General features: G+C 41.5%; 1 protein-coding gene across 9 annotated transcripts in view; it reads left to right on the forward strand.

Moving 5' to 3' along the window:
• Positions 1 to 22491, forward strand: part of PICALM (phosphatidylinositol binding clathrin assembly protein) — a 114837-nt gene that overhangs the window by 57061 nt on the left and 35285 nt on the right. For 3 of the 9 annotated variants that reach the window (XM_075919406.2, XM_075919404.2, XM_075919407.2), the window contains exons 8-14: positions 5629 to 5670; positions 6299 to 6384; positions 9211 to 9334; positions 11232 to 11368; positions 14801 to 14901; positions 19316 to 19465; positions 20626 to 20706. In XM_075919406.2, the coding sequence (XP_075775521.1) occupies positions 5629 to 5670; positions 6299 to 6384; positions 9211 to 9334; positions 11232 to 11368; positions 14801 to 14901; positions 19316 to 19465; positions 20626 to 20706 (721 nt within the window). The remainder of the gene's footprint in view (positions 1 to 5628; positions 5671 to 6298; positions 6385 to 9210; positions 9335 to 11231; positions 11369 to 14800; positions 14902 to 19315; positions 19466 to 20625; positions 20707 to 22491) is intronic. The other 6 variants (XM_075919408.2, XM_075919409.2, XM_075919410.2 and 3 more) reach the window with 4 other exon arrangements.

Here is a 22491-nt window from a genome sequence, read left to right on the forward strand (position 1 = left end):
GTTCAAATAATTTATAAAATACTTAAGGCTTACAAAGCAGCTATTGTTTCCTTTCCATTTGGCACATTTAATTTCCATCAAGTAGCATTTTATCAGAATTTAATATGAAGTGGACCAGCTTATTAAGGACCTGATGGTTGAAAAACATTTTTTTGAGTTGACAATAGCTGCTTTTTGTTGAGAAGAAGCTTATAAGAACAAACTTAAAAATGTCCTACTGTAGAAGAGGCTAGTGGTTGCTGTGGTCTAGAGAAGCATTACATGTTAGTGTATATACTAAGGATGTTAAAGGCTAGTGCTTATCAGATGGTCAGTCGACTAGTCAATTCCCCCTCACCGTTGCTGCCTTTATTAGATAGGCAGCAAAGGAGTGGGGGGAAAAGGGGGTACTTCAAAGGGCAGTGCCGCACAGCTGAGCTGGCTCAGCTGTGCGATGCTGCCCCTTTGAAACACCCAAGTGGCATTCAAAGGGGCAGCACTACACAGCTGATAGCTGATCCTGGGCTCAGCTCTGTGGCGCTGCCCCTTTGAAATGCCACCTGGACGACTGCGGAACACCACGTGTAGCCCAGGCCCAGCAGTGACTCCGGGCTGCATGTGGGTGAGCCAGCTTTGAACTATACAGTATATCCCCAGCGGGGGCTCTTGTACATTTCAAAGGAGGAATGTGGAAGTTACTGTTGACCAGTTGAGTAGTCGATGGAAATTCCATCAACTACTCGACTAGTAAATTAACTACAATTTAACATCCTTAGTATATACATGCATAAAATGTAGCTGCACCACGCCTTCTTTAAAAAGTAAACTTATGCAGACAAAAAGCGTGTGTGAGGCTGTCTTTATTTTCTTTCCACGAGACAATGTCTAGCCCTTTCTCATTTGGTACCAATTCTGGTATGTCTGTATTGTATAGCTTGTAGAGTGATTTGGAATGTGGAAGATAAAAAGGGCTGTATCAATGTAATATATTATTTTTGTACTTCTAGATACAGACTATGTCAGTAAACAGTCTATAAACTATTTTGTAAGAGAAATGATCTTATGAATCTCCCTTCCTAACACAAATCATTACCTGCTTGATTCTCAATTCTTCTCTGCACCATCAAGGAGGACACTCCAAACTTAGGTGTGCTAACATTTGAAACTCACTGTATATACACATATTGTACATGGATTTCTTTTTATTCTTCTTCGAGTGATGTCCTCATGGGTATTCCACAGTTGGGTCAGGCTTGTCCCACACTGAAGGTCAGGACTTTTTCTAGCAGTGTCTAGTCATGCTGCGCATGCTCGAGAATGGTGCACGCTGGTTGCACCTTTGGAGTTTGCGTATGCAGCCTGACTTCCCTCAGTTCCTTCTTGACCACCCTCGATTGCAGATGGAGCTCAATCCCTCTCCTCTCCTCTTCAGTTCTCTGTAGATAGGATTTTAATTGTACTTAGTTAAAGGTGTTAGTTCTTTGTTAATTTTATATTTAGTATTAGTTACTTTAAAAAAGAAAAAAAAATCTCTTCATAATTATTGTAAATAATTAAGGCACAGCCCCTGAGTGACAGTGCGCTGCTACCCTCAGACCTCGACTTTGTCGAGAGAGAGAACTAAAAGAACAAACAGAAAAGACAAACAGAATAAACTGATTATCTTGGAAAAATTTCAGAGAATAAGACCTGCTAGGTGTATAGCTACAGACATGTCTTTAAAAAAAAAAAAAAAAAAAAAAAAGGATTGGACAAAAGTGGCGGAACAGCAAAATGCGAGGCTCGTTTGATTTTAAGAAATGTGGAAACTGCTGACACCCAGTGCCCTCTTCAGCTGGCCATAGGTCTTGTATTCATTGCCTAGTGGAAGCACATGTCTCCCAGAAGTGCATCCATTGCTGTAGCCTTACAGTCAGAGCTTGCAAGGACAGAGAGCTCAGGCTATGCATATAGCTATTTGATAAGGTGCTCAATTCGCAGACAGTGATGACACCAATCAGTCGAAGTCTTCTACTAAGCAGAAGAAAACTTTAAGCTCTGCCTCACATAAGCCCTTGACCAAAAAAAGGGCATCTCCAACCTGCTCCCTCCCGCCAAGGGTTAGTACAGGAGACAAGCCAGGCACCGCACGCCCCCATGCCGCGTTGGTGACAGACCTGAAATCACAATCTGCGGCATCCACTACTTCGGCACCAAAGAGACCAGTGCCAGGGAACAGGATAAGACTTTGGCACCGCCAAAGGGTAGATCAAAATCAGTAAAATTAGTGCTACGTACGCCAAGCCCAAAGTTGGTGCCATCACCATCGTCGCCAATGCCACCTCCATCAGCACTGCACTCCATGGCACCTCAGGAACCTGCACCGAGCTGTCATTATCCTGCTGCATGCAGACAAGAATACAATGCACAATGGTGCCACATATGGAACTGAGATCTAGATCCCCATCTGCTTCCTCCTTGAGGCATTGATCCCGATCCTCCTGCTCAGTTCATGGCTGTCCTTCTCCATCACAGTTGCTATAATGTGACAGTATGGCAACTACAAAGGGGCTCATCGAAGTGTATTCTCATCCCAACAGTCATCTCCTACCAGAGCTTGTTCATCCTACACTATAGACCAATCATACTATTCGCACCATCCTCTGTGGTATCCTGAGTGGTCATATCTCCCACATTACCCATCCCATTGATCTCCATACAGTCATTGAGCACCCACACAGTACTGGTCTACTGGACTGTCAACGTTGGCCCACAGGCCTGTACCTCCTTCATGTCCTCATGCCTCTCTTCTCCAATGGTGGATCTGGACACAGAGGAAGGACAAATTATCAATGGCCCTAATGCCGACCAACCTGATGTATCACCAACTGAAAAATCCTCCTCATCACCAGATGAGGTAGTTATCCCTGATGACCTGTCAGCAACAGATGACCTGAATCAATTCCAGGACTTGTTAAAAAGAGTTGTTACCAGCCAAGAAGTGGTATTATTAGAGGTGCCAGAAGAACAACACAAACTTTTGAAGAAACTTCCTCCTCCTACTAAGTCAAGGATCGCACTACCCATAGATGAGGCAATTATGGGAGCAGTGCACGAGGTCTGGCAGACACCAACCTAGATCCGCCAACCAACAAGAGGGCAGGCAAGAAATATTTTGTCCCCTCCAAAATAGGGCTTTTTATTCCTTCAGTTGCAACCAAATTCTCCATTTGTTGATGCAGCGTAACACAGATCTAAGACCCCATAATACAGATCTGCTACACAGAACAAGGATTATAAGTGCTTAGATCTGTTTGATGGGAAAATGTATTCCTCCTCAATGCTGTAGCTTGACATAGCCAACTATACAGAACTGTGAGCCAAACACGACTTTGATAACTATTCTAAACTGACAGAATTAATGCAACACCTTCCTGATGATAAAAGACCTATATTAAAATGTATAGTAGAGGAAGGCTATACTACATCTTGCACAGTGCTGCAAGTGGCTCTCGACTCCTCTTACACAGCTGCAAGAGCATCTGCAACATCTATTGTCATGAGATGCATGTAATGGTTACAAGCAGCAGGGGTCCCCAAAGAGCTCCAGACCAAAGTAGAGGACCTAACATTTGACAAAAATAAGCTCTTTGTGGTGAAAATGGAAGTCCTTCACTCCAGTAAGGACTCATGGAACACCTTACACCAGTGTTTCTTAAACTTTGAGACCACAGAACACCAAATGATAATATTTTTTTTTATGCAGAACACCTATGAAAGTTTTCTTTAAAAAAAAAAAATCAGACAAAAAAAGAAGTAACAAAAACAAATAAAAGGTTGCGGCACACACGCGAGTTGTTCACTGAATACTGGTGTTCCGTGGAACATAGTTTAAGAAATGCTGCCTTATGCACTTCGGGGATGTATATACTCCTATATCGTCGGAGATGGTATACTCCCTACCAGAGACATAGAAACTTTACATTTGGCAGGCAACAACATCAAAGTCCATTGAACAACAATTGCTTCAGGCCAAGAAACCAGCACCGACAAGCCATAGCACTCACTCGTCCACGCATCAAGACTCCAAGTAGCAGGTTTGAGGCTTTGGTTGAGGGCCTGCATTACCTCTCCCCTCCACCAGTGCCTTCCCAACACTCCATAATCCAATATCATTTGCGCCCTTTTTACAGCCAGTGGGCGGCAGTTATCACAGACTGCTGGGTCCCAGAGATCATCAACCCTTGTCCATACCTCGCCACACTATCCTCGACTACATTTTGCAACAAGGTGTATCCATTTCATCCGTCAGAGTTCACCTAGCTGTGCTTGTTGTATTCCACCCTCCAATTGATGGCTTCTCCATTTTTGCTCGCCCTATTTCAGAGAGATTCCTCAAAGGGCTACATAAGCATAATCCACTGTGTAGACCTGTTCTCCCATGTGGGATCTGGAATTAGTACTCAGTGCACTTTCCAGACCACCATTCAAGCCCATGGCCAAATGCTCGCTCTACCTCCTAACACTAAAGAGGATGTTTCTAACAGCCATCACTTCTGCAAGACAAGTTAGTGAAATTGTCTCTGTGAAATACTGTGTAGGGAGGAGATGTGAGAGCAGCAAAGTCATTCTCTGCTCCCACCCTTCATTCCTGCCTAAAGTTTACTCTGATTTCCATATCGAGCCTGTCATCCTTCTGGCCTTCTGCCCAAAACCTCATGCTTCTCAAGAAGTGGCTATTCTACATTCCCTGAATTTCCGAAAGGCATTCTCATTTTACATAGACTGTACATGGCCTTTCTGGAAATCACAGACCCTATTCATTTCACTAGTAGAGCGTTCCGGGGAATGCCACTTCTGTGGCACCAGGTCTCAAAACTGGTAACATCCTGTATTTGCCAACGTTACTCCCTCAATGGCACACATCTTCATATGTGCCTTAAGGCACACTCAAGCAATGGCAACATTAGTAGCCTTACTGAAGGGAGTTCCGCTTAAGGAAATTTGCGATGCTGCTACCTGATCCTTTAACCACACTTTCATGAGGCATTATGCAATTTCTGCACAAGTGAACACCTGTGTAATCCTTTCACCTGCATAAAGAAACCTAGCCAAAGCCCACCTTTCATCTTTGGGGTACTGCTAGGTAGTCACCAACAGTGTAGCACCCATGGGGACATCACTCGAAGAAGAAAGTGAAGTTATTTACCTTGAGTAGTAACAAAAGTTCTTCTAGATGTGTGTGTCCTCATGGGTGCTCCACTAGCCACCCTCTTCTTCGGTTTGACATTCACGTAAGAGGGCGTTCATGAAGAAACTGAGGAAAGTCAGGCCACACACACGAACTCCAAAGGCACGAATGACACTTGCCACTCTCGCGCATGTGCAGCCTGACTAGACACTGCTAGAAAGTTTCTGATATGCAGTGCGGGACAAGCCCAACACCAAAAATGGAGCACCTAAGGGGGGGACACATTTGGAACTGTCATTGCTGCACAAGGTGAGTAACTTCTCTTTTCATTTATATTTGTTTTATTCTAAAAACTTAACTAATTGATATAATCTAAAAAGTATATACACGATTTTTCATGAATTCTCCTTTTTAGCAATGTAATATTTAAATAAGCATATGTGGTCACCTCTAAAGCTCATGAATCTGTTTTGTTACAGCAAGTTGGAATTGACAGAGGAGACATACCAGATCTTTCTCAGGTAAATAAAACTGTTATGCATTTGTGAATGCATGTTGTTCCGTTCTTGTTACATGTTTAGAAAATTGGGAGTCGTATATTGGTTTTCTTGCATACATTATTACCGTATTCTTAAATTATTAGATGAGTTGTCACTAAATTGAACTCCAACCAGGAAGACTTTCACTCTCAAATTCCAAGATCCTACTTTATGAAAATGCAAACTAATTACAGTTGCAATATATTAGTTGTCAAATTAATGTCATTTTGAGAGCATGTCGGTGTATTGTTTCAGATGCATACAGCTTCCTTTTTAATCTCAATCTAAACTTAAACTACTCATTTCAATTGTGCATTTTCTTTATACCTTTTCTGAATCTTTATTTTTCCAATATTTTCATGGATTGCTTTTTTGATGGGTAATAGATGAGTAATAGAACTGGTATGGTAGTGGATGATATTGTATCACCTGATGATGTAAAATATTTTGCTCAGTTTATTATGTTCCTAGCACCAAAATACTGTGGTGTCCAGTTACCCTCAATTGCATTCTCTGGCACTGTGGTGACAGAATCTTACTTTTCTTTTTTATCTTTTTAGCTGGTGCCTGATTTTTGTCTTGGATTTTTCATATCTATGCCCTTTTGTAGGCACCAAGCAGTCTTCTTGATGCTTTGGAACAACATTTAGCCTCTTTAGAAGGAAAGAAAATCAAAGACTCCACAGCTGCAAGCAGGTATATGTGCCTTAGTCCTCTTATACAGTTATGTTAAGAATCAAATGTTAGATTCCTTACATCAGCAGACAGCTGCTTCTGTTACTGTATTGCTTCTCTGTGTGCGTACTTGGCTCCTCGAGTCTGCTGCTTTCCTCCTTAATCCTCCACCCGATCCCTTAACTCTCCTGGCTTATGAAGCCATACACCAGCCACCTGGACAGAGGCAAGGAAAGATTCAAGGCTCAGCCAGTGAAGAATGATAGTTAAATGAGCTTTTGGCAGATGGAAGGGTTATTGGCATTGTTCACTCATTAAATTGGATCTTAGTGTGAAAAATATATTCCCGTGGCTATAGTTACCTGTTATGTCCTGCATATTTGTGAAGCCACAGGAGAAAATTTGTCAAAGGGGTGAAAGATGGAGTGCAATGGCTGTCTGCTGAACTTGAACAGCCAGACACAACAATTATCACATGAGGTCCGTCCTCTTATGCCAGTAACCTGTTAACGTCTGTAGGCTCCATTGCAGTAATTGCTGCAGGAAAACTTTCTTTTGTGGAGGAAGAAATAAGTCTGCCATCCCTAGAAATCTTCAAGAGCAGATAGCAGTGTAAGTTATGGAAGTTTCATCACCATCTTTCAAACTGATTTAAAGGATATCAATGTGTACGTAACAAACTGCCCTGCCTAATTCTAGAGAGGAATGTAAAGCAGATAGCAAGTTCACTTTTTGTTGTACTACTACTTCTAGTGCAAGTAAATTAATTAAAAATTGATAGTTGTGGCTTGCTAATTTGGGAGTCCCACTGCTGTAATGGAAAATGCATTTACAGTTACCCAAGGTTCTTTCTCTTGTATCTGGCTCGCCTGCTAGGCCTGACTAAATCACAATGAAATAAAAAATGGGTCCTGATTCATAGCAGATTTGGATCCACAGTGCTGGTCACTGCATGGGCCTGTAACTTATGCTTCTAGGAGGTATTCCCAGTGGTATGCAGGGTGATGATGGGGTGTCGGCCAAATATGACGTACAGTTCAGTATAAAAGTGGTAGGTAGGTCTGTAGCTCAGCATCAAGTCGACTTTGACGTCATTGGACTTCTGGTATGTCTGCTTCAGTTCCTTGGCTTTCACACAGCACTGCTCTGGTCTCTATTGTACCCCTTCCCTTGCATCCCCCAAGCAATCTTCTTATTGATATCAGCATTACTACAGCTTGTTCTGGGCTATGCTTGCACAGTCTGTTATCATAAGTAGGATATTAAAAAGTGTTTAATATGGTAACAGTGTATTCGCTAAAAATCTTAGTGGTTACATGTGCTGTGGGTTCTGCAGTATAAAGCTTTGTTGCAAAGCCTCTCCAGGAGCGAGGCCCCCAGCTCCTGCTGGCCCAGCTCCCAGGGAGAAGGCTTAACAATATGCATGTTCTTCATTTAGTCTTCTAATATCTCATGTTGTTCTTTTGTTTCTCAGAAAAGTCTGAAATAGAGTCAAAATACATAAGTTGGATCAGGCACTAAAATGCAAAATCAAGTCCTGGAATTAGAGATTTATTTGGGAATGTCCCTGGTTTTAAAATCATGATATCCACTTGTGATTGTTTTGCTACTAAAAATTAAGAAAAACTTAATTAAAAATACATTTCCATGTAACACATTGACATTAAAATATAAGACTAACTTTTAAAACTAAATTTTAGTGGGATAGTGCCAGTCTTGAATGATTTTTTTCTCTTACTGTACTTGTGTTATCAAAAGTATAATAATGTAAAGTAAATCAAACAGGTTAATTTTTTTACTGAGTACTTAGACTAAAATAACATTTTCTTATTTTAAATTAAAATTAAAGCAGATTTGTCTATGCAGATTTTTTTCTAAAGGTTGTTTATTTTCTCATGTTTCTAAAATGTGATCACACATTTGAAAGAGCCACAGGATTGATTAAAGATAGAAAACATGCCTTACAGTGAGAGATTCAGAGCTCAATCTATTCATCTTAACAAATGGTGGCTTGATTACAGTTGATAAGAATCTGCATGGGTAACAGATAGGTAATAATGGGCACTTCGGTGTAGTGAAAAGAGGTAAACATAGTCCAGTGGCTGGAAGTTGAATCTGGAGAAATCAAGATTGGAAAGATGTTCCTCTTTCCGATTGGTGAGAGTAATTGATTTTTGAACAATTTATCAAGAGTGGATTCTCTATATCTGATGATTTTTAATTCATGATTGGATGTTTTTCTAAAATACCCAAAATAATTTCTGGAATATAACTTCTATGGCTTGTGTTAAACAGGAAGTTACCCTAAATGATCAAAAAAGACTTTTTTGCATTGTAACTGTGAAAACTCTTTTCCCTGGGAATGTAATTGAATCAAGTGCTTGAGCCAGATGGCTTGTTTTATGTGCTACTTTAAAATACAGTTAAATTACTTACCAGAAGTTCTATTCCTCCACAGAATGTACAAGTTCTCATTTTCAGTTCAATTTCCAGAAATTAACAGAGGACCAGAAAAAAAAATCAGCATCAATTCGTATGAAGCAGCTTGGAAGGGGCATAGGCAAGGGGTGTGATGAGAGCCAGTGTACAAGCAAGTAGACAGCACCATTTTTCGATGTTCCTGCTTTGCAGTATAGGCACTTAAATTTTGCACTGCAGTATTTTATTTAACATAGTTTTATTTAAGTAACATTGGTTTATATAATTTCAGATTTGTGTGTCAGACAGGCTAAGATTACATATTCTATAAAGGGATTGAGAAAAAGCAAGCAAAGTATTATATCAGCTGTTCGCCTCATGTGACATGTATATTAACAACCGGTTAATTTTCCCCTGTCCAATTATCAGGGCTACCACACTTTCCAATGCAGTCTCTTCCCTTGCAAGCACTGGCCTGTCTCTCACTAAAGTGGATGAAAGGGAAAAACAAGCTGCATTAGAGGAAGAGCAAGCTCGTTTAAAAGCTTTAAAGGTAGGTGTTTTACTGTTTGTAAAAAGTAAAGGTCACTTTTTTGTACTCACACATTGTGTGTATGCATCTTGTTAGTGTCTTACAGTCTTCAGAAAAACAGTGATCAGTGACTTCGTATTAAATGTGCAATGTTTACAAAGGCTACAGGCCTCATAATATAGAACTCTTATTTACATGCATTTATAGGGGTGCCCATAAGTCCTGTTTTTAACAGGACAGTGACTTATTTAAGCCCTCTTGCAGGTGTCTTGCCTTCTTTAAAAAAACCAGGCAAATTGTCCCTTATTTTCTACTCCTCCTGCTGGTCTGATCAGGCTGCAGTCAGAACAGCTGCAGTGCCTTCCCACCCCCCTCTCCGGGGGCGGAAAGGGGGCGAAGCCGAAATTCCCCCCTCACCACACACCTGTGGGGCTAAATGCCCCCTTCCTGGCTGATGCCCTGATTTGCAGTGCCCCTTGAATGGCCATCATACACACTCACTATAACCTACTGGATCCATACTTCTTCCCACACCCTAAGTCAGGAGTGGTGGGGCTCAAGTTTGGAGCAGCGGGGCTTAATCCTGCATGCCCAGTACTCTCTGGGCAGAGTCTGGTCTGGATTAACTTTGTGGGGCCCTCAGGGGGAAATGAAGCATGATGCAGAGAGGTCAGTCCACAGAGGAAGGGGCCAGCTAGAGGCAAAGGGCCATGTCATGGCAGGGACAGGTCTACTCTGTCAAGGCCAGTGTTAGGACATTATTTACAAATTGGTAGTTGTCAGACAAAGTGGGCCACCTGGCCCTGTGCTACCAACATGAGCCTTTCCCTTGAGGGCAGGGCCATGTCATGTCCCACAGCTTCCTGACTCAACGTGCCCCCTAACTCCCTATTGCCAGTCTCTTCCGCACCTTACAGCCCTTCCAGAAACACAGCACGCCTGCCCAGTACCCACCTGCCCACAGCTCCACTACAACTTCCCAGAACCCTCACTCCTTAGTCTCCCAACACACACATCTTTCCTGCCACCTTACAGTTCAGCTACCACCAGGGCCCTTTAGACACACACTCCTCCACACCCTGCCTCTTGGTTGCATTTACTGACACTGCTGACAAGCAGCTGTGTCTTCTGGGCTGAGCCAGCAGCATAGCCAGGACTGGTCCTCGGGGGGGGGGGGGGGGTGTGTGTGTGTGTGTGTGTGTGTGTGTGTGTGTGTGTGTGTGTGTGTGTGAGATTTTTACCTCCTATTAATCATAGTCATGCAGTATTTCTTTTTAATGGTTGCTTAATCAACTTCATATTATCTATGCAGTACAAATGTTCTCCTTGATTTCTGTTGAACTTGTTTAAACTCGAACGGTTTTACCAGATGTCCTGTATGGCATAGGAGGAAAGGGCCAGCTCGAGCCATTCATGTGCCCCGGGCAGTAGGCGCACAACACATGCACGGCTCCGCCCCCGGGTGCACGGTGCATGCATGGCCCCGCCCTGTGACACGCAGCACACCTTATAGCTGCAATTGGGTGTGCGGCACCTAATTGCAGCTCTAAGGAGCGCCGCACTCCTGGGGCCGAGGGCCACGCCGCACCTGAAGGGTGCCCCCCCTGGGTTGGGGCCCTGGGCAGCTGCCTGGCTAGCCCCCCCCCCCTTAATCCAGCCCTACATAGGGAAATATGGTCACCCTGTTCATGTATGTCATAAAAGTTGTGGATGGTCCCTTCATCAGTTATGAAGGGCTTTTAAAATAAATATGTATAAATGTACCAAGTTTTCTATATATAAAATAAACATTCATATGTGACTGCCATCGTATTGTATGAAAGAAGTCAAGAGAATTTTTAAAGGTTTTACTTATCTCAGAAGCCATATAAACAATTCATGTTTCTGGATTTCTTATGCCAGCTCACTTTTCCAACAGGAACAACGTCTAAAAGAACTTGCAAAGAAACCTCATACCTCTTTAACGACAGCAGCCTCTCCTGTGTCTACTGTAGCGGGAAGCATAATGACCACCCCAGGCATTGATATTTTTTCCACCCCTAGCTCTTCAAATAGGTATGCTTCAGTAGTTTCACTTAAGTTAGTAGTTCGCTCCAGCTGCTCTGCCATTGTGTGTTTGGAAAAACTTACTCTTACCTAAAGTCCATACGTAAGAAGCGATTTTTTTTTATAGTCCTTTCACTGAGAATAGTCCATTTGTATAAGCATGACATTAGAAAGAATAGTCCTTCCTCTCTTAGATGAAGTTGCATAATTACCTTGCATTGTTCTTAGTCTAAATGCTAATTATGCCCAGCACATATACTTTCTGCCCTCAAGGACCTTACTAAATAGATTGGCAAAGGTGAGAGATATCATATTATCACTACTAGGTCCAGAGGATGGTGCTTAATTTAATCTCTCTTCTGTGTGGGAGCTATGCAAATTCTGTGAATTACTTGATGCCAGTCCTGACCTCCCATACCAACAGTTCTGCTCTTTCAGTTCTGGGCTTCATTTGAAAACATACTGTTAGGTCTGGCTTACACAATAGAGTTAGATGGACATACAGCAACCTATGTAAACCTAATTGACAGTGTACACACTACAGCGTTATTCCCACCGATATAAGTGCCCCTTATACTGACTTAACTGCCTCCACAAGAGGGTTAAGACTTGGGGTGAAACAATGTCTGTACAAGCGACGAGGAGTCCTGTGGCACCTTATAGACTAACTGAAGTGTAGGAGCATAAGCTTTCATGGGCAAAGACCCACTTCGTCAGATGCATGTAGTGTCTGTACAGACACTACAGATTACTTACATTGGCTTTTGGCAGTCATTGTCAGGAAGGCCAGTCACAGCTCAGGCTATTACCTTGGGATGGGTGTGAGGCTCCTGCTAGAGACAAGCTGCCCCCCACCTACACTTGGGGCTCCTGGCTCCCAGCTGATGGGCTGCCCAGAGAGGGAGACAAATTGCAGTCCATATGCCACATCTGAACTATCAGGCCCTTCAGTCTGGCTCCTGAGTTCCTGGCAAGGAACAAGGTTAGGACAGCCTTGCCAGGAGGCATCAGCACAGCCTCAGGGCAATGTTGTGAATAAGAGGGGCTAGTCCCTGACCCCTCCCCTTTTATCTACTTCTCTTATAGTCTCAGATCTCCCAGCACCTGGGAGGTACAGTCACTGTGCTGCTAGCCCCAATGCTCCAGGCGTCGTGGCTGCAACAATGGGCTGTGTGGCTATAGCGCTGCCAGTCCCTCTGCTCTGGCACTGTGATCAGAGGCCAGGGATCTTGGGGGAGAGGTGAAGAGGCAGGGAGTGGGGGTTTGGGTTGGTCAAAGGAAGGGGAGTGGTGTGGGATTGGATATGAGGTAGGGAGCAGGGGCTGGGCCATGCCTGGCTATTGGGGAGACAGAGCCTCCTCTAGCATTCCCTCTCTGGCTCTCCACACAATTTCCATACACAGTGTGGTTTCCCACTCCTGCCTTATACAGAAGAAGTCATCTTAGAGTCCCCTAGACATCCTAGATCTAGCAGTGTAAATACACTTTGGGACATTTTCCCTAGCCACCTCCTCAGTGGGGTTTATTGGATCTTCTGGGGACACTCTTGTGAACAGTTTTTTAGGGTACCAGCCAAAAAGATGACTCAACATCTGCTGGTGCCACATCATTTTCTGAGAAACCATCCTCTGGCAGCATCTACTTCATTGGTTACGAAGAGATGCAAGATGAACGGGCGTGTCAGACTGAGGAAACATCACTCCTATCAGCCAAGTCCTCTTCCTGGTGCTAATGCCATTCCTGCTTTTTTATGCTGATACTTTCAGGGTCTTCAAGCGGTGGCCATGTTTATGCTAATGAAACGCTGGATATTTAAATCCCTGCTTCATTAGCAATTTTGACGTGCCTAATCTACATCTCTCTGTCGACAGAGAGGTATAGTCTAGACAGCCTGAGATCCTACAGTGATGGGCACCAACACATAAGTTATATTAACCTTTTCACCTCCAACATAACTTGAATTTAAGAGATTTTTCTGCACTGGGTATGAAGTATTTATTACTAGAAGATTAACCCAGTGTTGCTCAGGTCCATAACTCAAATAAATATTGGATTTTCTTCATTTAAATCGTTACTCTGGGGTGGGTCTGGGGATGTGGGAATCAGTATACAAGCTTCCCCAGCGAAAAAGGACAACCCCACCCCTTTCTCACTGCTGCAGCTTGGGGCAAGGTTAAGAAGCGCCTGTCCATGGCTGAGGCAGCTACAGTGGGCACATCTGGAGAAGGGGGTGACAGACAGACACTCAAACTCTTAGAAATATAAGTAGATACCTGTCCCTTTCTTCTACCTCCTGCCCCATGCTATCCCAATGGAATTATAGCTGTCTCAGTCCCCATCTCTGGACCTCTGTGGTCATTCTGCAGTATAACTGTTCCTCTTGCTACACCCCTCCCCTTTCCATTTTATGAGAAACAATCAAATTTCAGGCACTTTCTATTGTCATGGCATAACCAAACCCTGACCTTGCTGTGTTATAAGAGGAAGCTGCATAACAAATTTTGGTGGTCCTGGCTCTTACTCTTTAGGAGGAATTCTTGAACAAATTGACTCCCTCCCATTTCTAAAATATATAGTATGAGGCTGTCCTCTATATTGCTGGTGATTAAAGGACTATATAACTTGATGTACTATCTATAAAAATATAATGACACAATACTCCAGATTTTGAAGACATCTTCTATAACTTTTAAATCTTGGTTTTTTTTCCTCACCATTGTTGAAAGATACTTGACAAACACAAATGCTGTAATGACTTGTGTCCTTCTCCCCCCGTTTCCATATGTTAATCCATGGAAATTTTACCTCTTCCTCTCAATGAGATTTGGTGCTTTGGGTTTGGATCTGTTTCCAGTGCAGAGGTAAATAAATGTACCTTTTTTATGCATCAGCATTACTGACAACAGTACAGCTCTGGCCAGTGTTTAAAGAACTTGCTTTAACAAAGTATATCATTATTACCGTCCTTTAATACAGCGGAGAATTTGGCTCAGTAGTGTAGCTGAGTGATCAGAGGAGCTATTTTTAGTTCTAGTCTGGGACAAGTTCCCTGTCTGTTGGATTTTCTGTCACGTTTAGAGCTGCCACTGGCTACCAGTAGCTTCTGGGAGGCCATTTTATATGCTTGGCATAATTGAAGGCATTGCTCTGACTACACTTAGACATTAGGGTCTGAGGAAAGAGTGAAAAATTGGTAGGTTAAGACCACCAGGCTTATGCTTGCTATATGATGGATTGGCACAGAAGGGCTTTAGCATAGCAGAGAATTGAGCTTGCTATGTTTACAATCCAAAGATATTCCACATCAAATTAAAAACAAACTTCTAGAGCTGTGCCCCCTTAATGTTTGTTTAATCTAATAGTTCATAATAGCTGAAACACTACCTTGTACTGAAAACTATTTGACACAGTTGAAACAGTTGTCCTAATTTGTCTCTGCAGCACATCAAAGCTACCAAATGATCTCCTTGATTTGCAGCCAACCTTTCATCCATCTGTACTTCCTGTGTCCACTGGGCCACAAGTAGGAGGTACGTGGGGAGGTAAGAATTCTAAAATATATCATGCTTCTAATTTCTGTATAGCTACTCTCCCATCACTGATATTCTCCAGAGTTTAGACTGTCCTCCTTGCTAAAATATGGAAACTCTCTGAAATCTTTAAAGTGAATTCAGCAAGGTTAAATGTAAGAGCTATATGTGATGGAAGGAGCAAACATAGGTACAAACTAGAGCATGGGTTCTCATACTTCACTGCAGTGTGACCCCCTTCTGACAACAAAAGTTACTACACAAGCCCAGGAGGGGAGACCAAAGCCTGAGTACCATAGCCCTAGGTAGAGGGCCAAAGAAGAAACCAAAGGGCTTCTGCTCAAGCAAGGGATCTGTAACTTCAGCCCTGTCACTCAGAGATGAAGTGCTCAGCCCACAGCAATGGGGCTCAGGATTCTGCTTTGGTCCTGAGCACCAGCAAGTCTAACACCAGCTCTAGTGGCCCCATTAAAATAGGGTTTTGGCCCTCTTCAGTTGTGGGTGGTTGTGACACTCACTGAAATTAGAAGGATGCAGAATCTAAGGGAGCTACTGGTAAAATAATTTAGTATGACAAATTGCATGTCAGCACTGTAATACTTTTATGTCCAGGGCATCCAGCAGTCCAGAGATTGAAGAGATGCTTCATCCACAGCTGGGAGGAATCTTCCAGATAGTTGTCAAATTTTTTGGTGCTAAACATCCCAATATAAGAGACGCTCAGTTTTGAGCACAGGTGAATGAATGAATGAATTTGAAATAGTGCAGAAAAGATCAGTTCAAATTATTTAAAATATTTGAAACTAAGATCTGAGATAACCATGAATTGGGCATCTTCTCTAGAGAGAGAACGCTGAAATAAGACAGTGCAGTCTGTAATATAAAACAAGGATTCCAGTTAGGCAAGGAATACAAACTACAAAGGCACATGCTTACAATTTTGGAGCAGAGAATTTTGGGTGAATATTAACAAAATGTTTAACTAAAGAACAGTTAAGAAATAGAAAAAAACTGCATGGGAGTGTTGGAGCACTTTGAAGCTAATGAATATTAGAACTGACTTGATCTTAAGTTTTGTTTAATAGTAAAATTATCCCTTCACTCCATTGCATAGGGTGGTCTGGACCCATGAGAAGCCTTTTCTGATGCATATTATGTTGTAAACTTGTGCACATCAATTTTTTTTCCTGACTAGCCAACACCATTCCACAATTAAACACATTAAACCATTTTCCTTCATGAGTATTCAGTTCTGAGATGCTTAGCAATATGGTATAAGCATATTTAAACATTTCTTGGTTTGCTGCACCTTCCATGTTTCTTCACCTATTCCTTTAAGAGTGTTCTAGGATTTTGCAGATCATGGTGAAACATGTAATTGATATATAAACTCACTGTTGGATTTGTGGGTATCAGGAGAGCACTAGAAACTTCAAGGAAGTGGTATATATTCTTTTGTTTGTATATAAAGATGTTGGATTAAGTACAATGGTGAGCTATCTGATGTAACATTTTAACTCCATAAAACCATCTAATAAATACACATTATCTTTCCAAATGAACCCTGAGTACTAAACTCTCACTTAAAATTGAGAAAAGAACTTGGTTTCAAAACAGTCGGAATATTTTATGTGAATACTTTTGGATTAATGAAAATAAAGGCATTAGAACAGTGTTATTTCCTGGTTTTTCTTTGACAGGTTGAAATCACTCAACTTACCTCATTCTTCATTTTGTGAGCTTCGGTCTACTTCAACTAATTTTTCCACCTGCTTGAGTAAATTTTCATGAGATACTGTATATATGTTACTTGCTATTCTCTGTGGGCATGCATGTGTGCACTTTCTGTATAACCTTGACAATTTACATTTGTGAGCAGTAAAGCTTTACAGAAAATTCCAGGTAGTACCTGGTGGATCTGCTACTGAATAGTTGCTGTGGCTTATTTAAGTCCTAAGATTTCAGGTTTCACAGAGATCTCTAGAAGTTTTTCTTTATTCTTTGGTGCTTCGCTAACTAGTGATGATGGTTTCAAAAATAGGATAATTAATCTGTATTTCCTCTTAGGGATGTAATTGTGCAGTCGATTAACCGATAAGCTTTTGCTATCAACTATATGCATTTCCTCCCACCCTTGACAGTAAATTTTTAGCAGGCTAGCCAGCAGCATGGCTCAGTCCTGGCTCACACCAGGTCTGGGACCTACCACCACTGCAGCTCTGCATTTAAAGTGTAGTAGGAGCCAGGTGGGCAGGCAGCCTGGCTCAGTTCCAGGTCATGTATTGGAGGCAGCAGCACAAGGTGGTGACAGGCTGCCAGTCTGGGCAGCTGGTTTTTAAACTGGTTTCCCTCATGGACCAGCTCCTGCCTTGCACCCCCTGCTGCTGCCTCTGTTACAGAGGCAGCAACGTGGAGTGGCAGGGGGCTACTTGGGAGTGGGGTCTTTGTTCCCCTCAGGTTTTAAGATGCATGCATCTGACGAAGTGGGTCTTTGCCCATGAAAGCTTATGCTCCAACACGTCATTTAGTCTATAAGGTGCCATTGGACTCCTCGCCGCTTTTCAGATTCGGACTAACACAGCTACCCCTCTGATACTTGATTTGTGTGTGTGCTTTGTTTGCCAAGTGTCAATTTGTACCTTAAGCCAACTGTATTTTTGAAATGTCCCTAAATATGGAATTAACCATACTTGTCTTAATTGTACTATTTTCTGTGTATTACAAGGGAAGAAAATACAACCAAGAGAGGATAAAACTTGGAAGGGCAGAATGTCAAATGAAAATCCAGTTTCATTTACACTGTTTTAATCGGTGTGCTCAAATTTTCTTGTATAGCCCTCATTGTAGACCATAATTACAAGGCTGTAATGTTAAAGCCTTAATTGTGGGTAAGATATGTGGGCACAGGATTTCTTATTACCATTTTATAACAATCATGGTCTTGTTTAATAGTGTTTATCTTTTACTAAAGCATGGTTTGTCAAGTAGTTGGTCTAAAAACATTTTCTTTTTGCTACTCATTTTCTTTTTGCATTTTCTCTGAGCTACTCCACTGTTGCACATGAGCCAAACTGAATCTGGGGCAAATGAAGATTATATGTTTTTTTATGTACAATAGTTCATATCTAAAGCCAAATGCCTCTAAGAAAAATTGCAGCCACTGTTCTGAAGTTTCATACTGCTCAGGGCTAAGGTGAGACTGAAAGCTATGACTTAGCCCTATCTTGTGCAGTACTTGTTATGGCAAATTGACATGAATTAATTCATATTTGTGTTGAATATATAATATTTTGCAAGTTGCATTTGAAACATTACAAGTCTTAGTTTGATCTTGGTATGAAATCAGTTTCTCTGTTCAGCAAGTGTAAAAATGCCAGAAATTGAACATGACTATTCAAATAGCAGAACTGCAACTGTTTTCTTTCTCATTCTCTTTCTCTTCTTTTTTATTATAAAAAAAATAAAATGAGAAACAGAGTGATGTTTCTTGTCTGGACACTGTTCAGGAACAGCAAAGCGGCCTGGCAGCTCAGCCTGGGCAGATTCTGCCTCCTAAGGGTCCTGGCCGCAGCCTTTTGGGCAGCTTGTCCCCTGGCCCACAGGCTGCTTCGGCTGGTGTGAGGTCCACTCGTATAGTTGTCATGCTTAAAGAGCCAAGTTTAACTCTCCCCTCATTTCAGTGGCACACAGGGTTGAGGCAGCAGTGAATCAAGCCCACTATGATGAGCCTTCTGTCATCTGCTGATCCATGGGATTGGTGCTGACTAGATCGCCTGCCTTTCTTTTTTCTTGCTGTTAGTGGTAAAAAGGAGAATACGCTAGTTTACCAGCCCACCTCAGGAGGAATAGGAGCTCTCTCCTGTCCATTTCTGACCTCTATTAGCCAGATATATTTGTTACTTTCAGACTCCAGTCCTAGCTTGGATATTTTTGGCGGGCAGTCTCAAATTTGGTTGCTGCTGCTTGAAGCAGAAGCAGCCAGCCTTTGCTTTGTGGCCAATGCTATGTTCCTACTGAGCTAATTACTGTCTTTGTTCCAAGCAATGGGGAGACTCTTTCCTAGAAACAGGAAGCATCATAGATTTGTATGGTATTTTTGATCCTGTCCCTAAATACATCCTTCTTAGAAAAGGACATGGTGTTCAGAGACTGGTATAAGGCTATAAACATGTCTTAGGTTCTTCTTATCGGTTTACTGGATAACAATTCTGCTTTGTAAACTAATAATTTGTATTATGGTAACACATTGGACTATCTTTTCAGAACCAGGATCTGTTTGTTGTTCAAGATGCACTACAGACTAAAACAGTTGCTGCCCACTGAATAAAACAATGTGAATTGTTATCTCTTCTGCTGTTTCTAACCCTTAATTCTTTACTAATTCAGTTCCCCTTTCTTCTTATTCTTACTCACTGGCATTACACAGATCCATTTTCTGCTACTGTTGATGCTGTTGATGATGCCATTCCAAGCCTAAATCCTTTCCTCACCAAAACTAATGATGCTGTTCATCTGTCTGTTTCTTCTGATGTGTCTACTTTCACCAGTAGGACACCCACCCATGAAATATTTGTTGGTAATGTACCTTTTAGCTAAATAACTGCTGTAAGATATTTCAAAAATTGCATTGTTTAAGCAAGTACATATTTTTCCAGAAGCAAATTAAAATCTGTTCTAGTTTTAATTATTGGTGTGAGCTCACTATTTTATGTTAACTTCTAGTACTTCTATCTCTATCATAGCTATATTAAGTCATTGCTTAATTTACAAAAGTAGTTGTCAGACATTTCAAAGTAGTTGAAGCATGCTTCAGTTTAAAGCAATTGAAGAGACTGCCTTAACAGATTGGCTGATCTTTTGTTTGCACAATAAAAGTATATTTATGTAATGAAGGGCTGCGTAATAAATATATTTAAGGGCCATATTTAATATAATTTGTAGGCATGCAAGAATGAGAACAGATGAAAATGCCACTTGTTTTTGTTGATTGTCATGAGCTTGTAAACATGGCAGTTTAATCTGAATTTCTTTGGTGGCATGGAGTTTTTGTTTAGAAATTATAATTTTTAATTGTAGTGATAACATTAATATTGACAACATTGATCTACAATATTTTGGTACTCTAACTTTGTAAATTACCATTGATACTTATCATTGATAACTTACTTAAACTCGCTCGCTCGCTACTCACTCACCCCTCCCCCAACTCAACTTTAGCTACTGTAGATGAAACATCAGGATTGCCATGTTAAAATCCTCCTAAAACTTGTGTTAGCGGAAGTACATAGTAATTGGATTATTTCTCCAAGTGGAGAATGCAGTTAACTATTTAAAAGAATTAAAAATACAACTTCCAATATTGCAGCAAAATGAAAGGTAGATCAGATTGTTTAGCATAAATAGTTGACACTTAAGGTTTTTACACTCATTTTTGTCTTGCAAAGATGTAAAAAATGATATTTGAGCAAAAAATGTATGTTTTAGTTATAATTTTGCAACAATGTCTTTCTCTTCATGTTCTAGATAATATCAAACTTATGTTTCCCTTTTTAAAGTGTTTGATACATTATGTTGCCACTTTTGGTTCCATTTTATGATTAGATTATGGACGGGTGTAGTCTTTTTAATTTCAGTTCTAAGTATTTGGCAAAATAAATAGTATGCTTTGGCTCTTTTCTTTTCTGTAACTCTCTTATTCTTTCTCTGCTCTTTCTATTGTGTGATATGACTTATCAGATTCATTTTGTGGTCCTCAAGCTTACCCTAATGCTTCTCATTTCCGCAATGAGCCCTCTACTGTAGCCGGTCTATTTGGAGGTAGGTGGTATGATATGGCTTTGTCACACACAGCAACTTGAATTAATTTGATATGCGCCTAGAAAAAAGAGAACCTCTTGGTGCATTAGTTGGCTTACAAAACTGCATTATTTTGATACATTGGTTTAAAATTTCCAATTACTTAATTGCATCAATGCAGATAGTCAAGTGAATGACAAGACCTTATGTTTTAAATTTGTGCTGCATGTTTATTTGAAGTAATGTGCAATAAACTCCTCTGTTTCAAGGACACTCCTCTGTTCCTAATATTCTAACATTGCTACATCTTACACTGAACAGTTCCTTATGAAAAGCAACTGTTACAGCAGGATCTAATTTAGTTTGTTCTTAAGCAGGGCCCTGTGTAAATCATGATTTCAGAGAGGACAGAGGAACTGTGAAAATGCCTTTTGTGTAGTGTAAAAAAAAAAAAGGCAAGAATGTCTACAATAAAGTCTTTTAATATGAAAAATGACCTCAAATTCAAAGATGGAGTAAATTGTATAAACTTGTGTGGAACACTAAATTGCTGTGTGCATGCGATAGAAAGAAGTAAACATTTAGTGAACTTCATGTGTTTGTGTTTACTGCTGATTTTAGTTGTAAATTTAATTAAATATAGTTGTGTAAGTCATTCTGCACAACTCCATGAAATCCAATACTTTTCCATTTACAATGTTTTCTAAAAAATGAAGCGATTTACATAGAGCCCTATTCATAAATGATCTTACCCTACCCCAGAGTTCTAAGGTAGATGAGGAAGGGTAATTTGGTAATTTACAATTAATTTTGGTAAGATGTCTTTTTGTCTTCTGCTGATTGATGTAATTATTGGCATCTCTGTTTTCCTCAATTTTTGTTTTGTTTTGTTTTTGTTTCTGTCATGTGGACCCTTCTGGGCTAGGTGAATCCACTGCATAAGGACATCTTTTGTATGAAATTATTGGTTTCTCCACTTGGGCTTGCAGGGTTGGTATATCAGCACAGCAACTTGATACTTGTGCAGCCCCAACAGTGATATAGTGTATCTGCAAGTCACTACATAGTCTGGTGTGGATATACATTAGTAGCCCTGTTGCTGTTAAGGAGTATTTTCTGTAATTTATAGAGGAGTTAGTGTTTGAAGACACTATGAAATTGTTTTTCAGTTAAGTTTACAGGAATTGCTAAAGTTAAACTAATCTCTTCAGTGGTAATTAGGGATGTCAACTAGACTATTAACCAATCTGTTTGACTACTCCCATTCCTCCCTCTCCCCCTGCTGCCTCTGTATCAGAGGCAGCAAGCTGGGGGAAGCAAGAGCCATTGCTAGCTTAAAAGCCGGTTCCCCCTGCACCAGCTTTATCAGAGGCAGCAGTATGGCGGGAGCAGGGGAGGCTGCCGCAAAGCAGCCTCTGCCTGAGGTGAGCATGGGCCCACCACGGGCAGAGGCTGCTTTGTGGCAGCAGCCTCTGTCTGTGGGGTGCTTGGACCCCCACAGACAGGGACTGCTGCCAGAGCAGCCTCCCTTGCCTCCTCTCTCCCCACCCCCACCCATATCTCTGTCTGGGGGGATCTCGGACCTCCGTGTTCAGGGTGGCAGGCATCTGGTCCGCGCGGGTTGCTGGTTTTTTAACTGGCTTCCCTTGCAGACTGGCTCTTACCTGGCACCCCATGCTGCTGCCTCTGATACAGAGGCAGCAGTGTGTTGTGGCGGGGGCTCCCCGGGATTGGGCTCAGAGCACACTGTCTGCTGGCCCTGCCCCTTGGAGACTATAGAATAGTCTACTAGCTGCTGAGAATTCA

This window comes from Pelodiscus sinensis, chromosome 1 (assembly GCF_052426305.1).
Source record: "Pelodiscus sinensis isolate ZL-2025 chromosome 1, ASM5242630v1, whole genome shotgun sequence".
NCBI classification, from domain to species: domain Eukaryota; kingdom Metazoa; phylum Chordata; order Testudines; family Trionychidae; genus Pelodiscus; species Pelodiscus sinensis.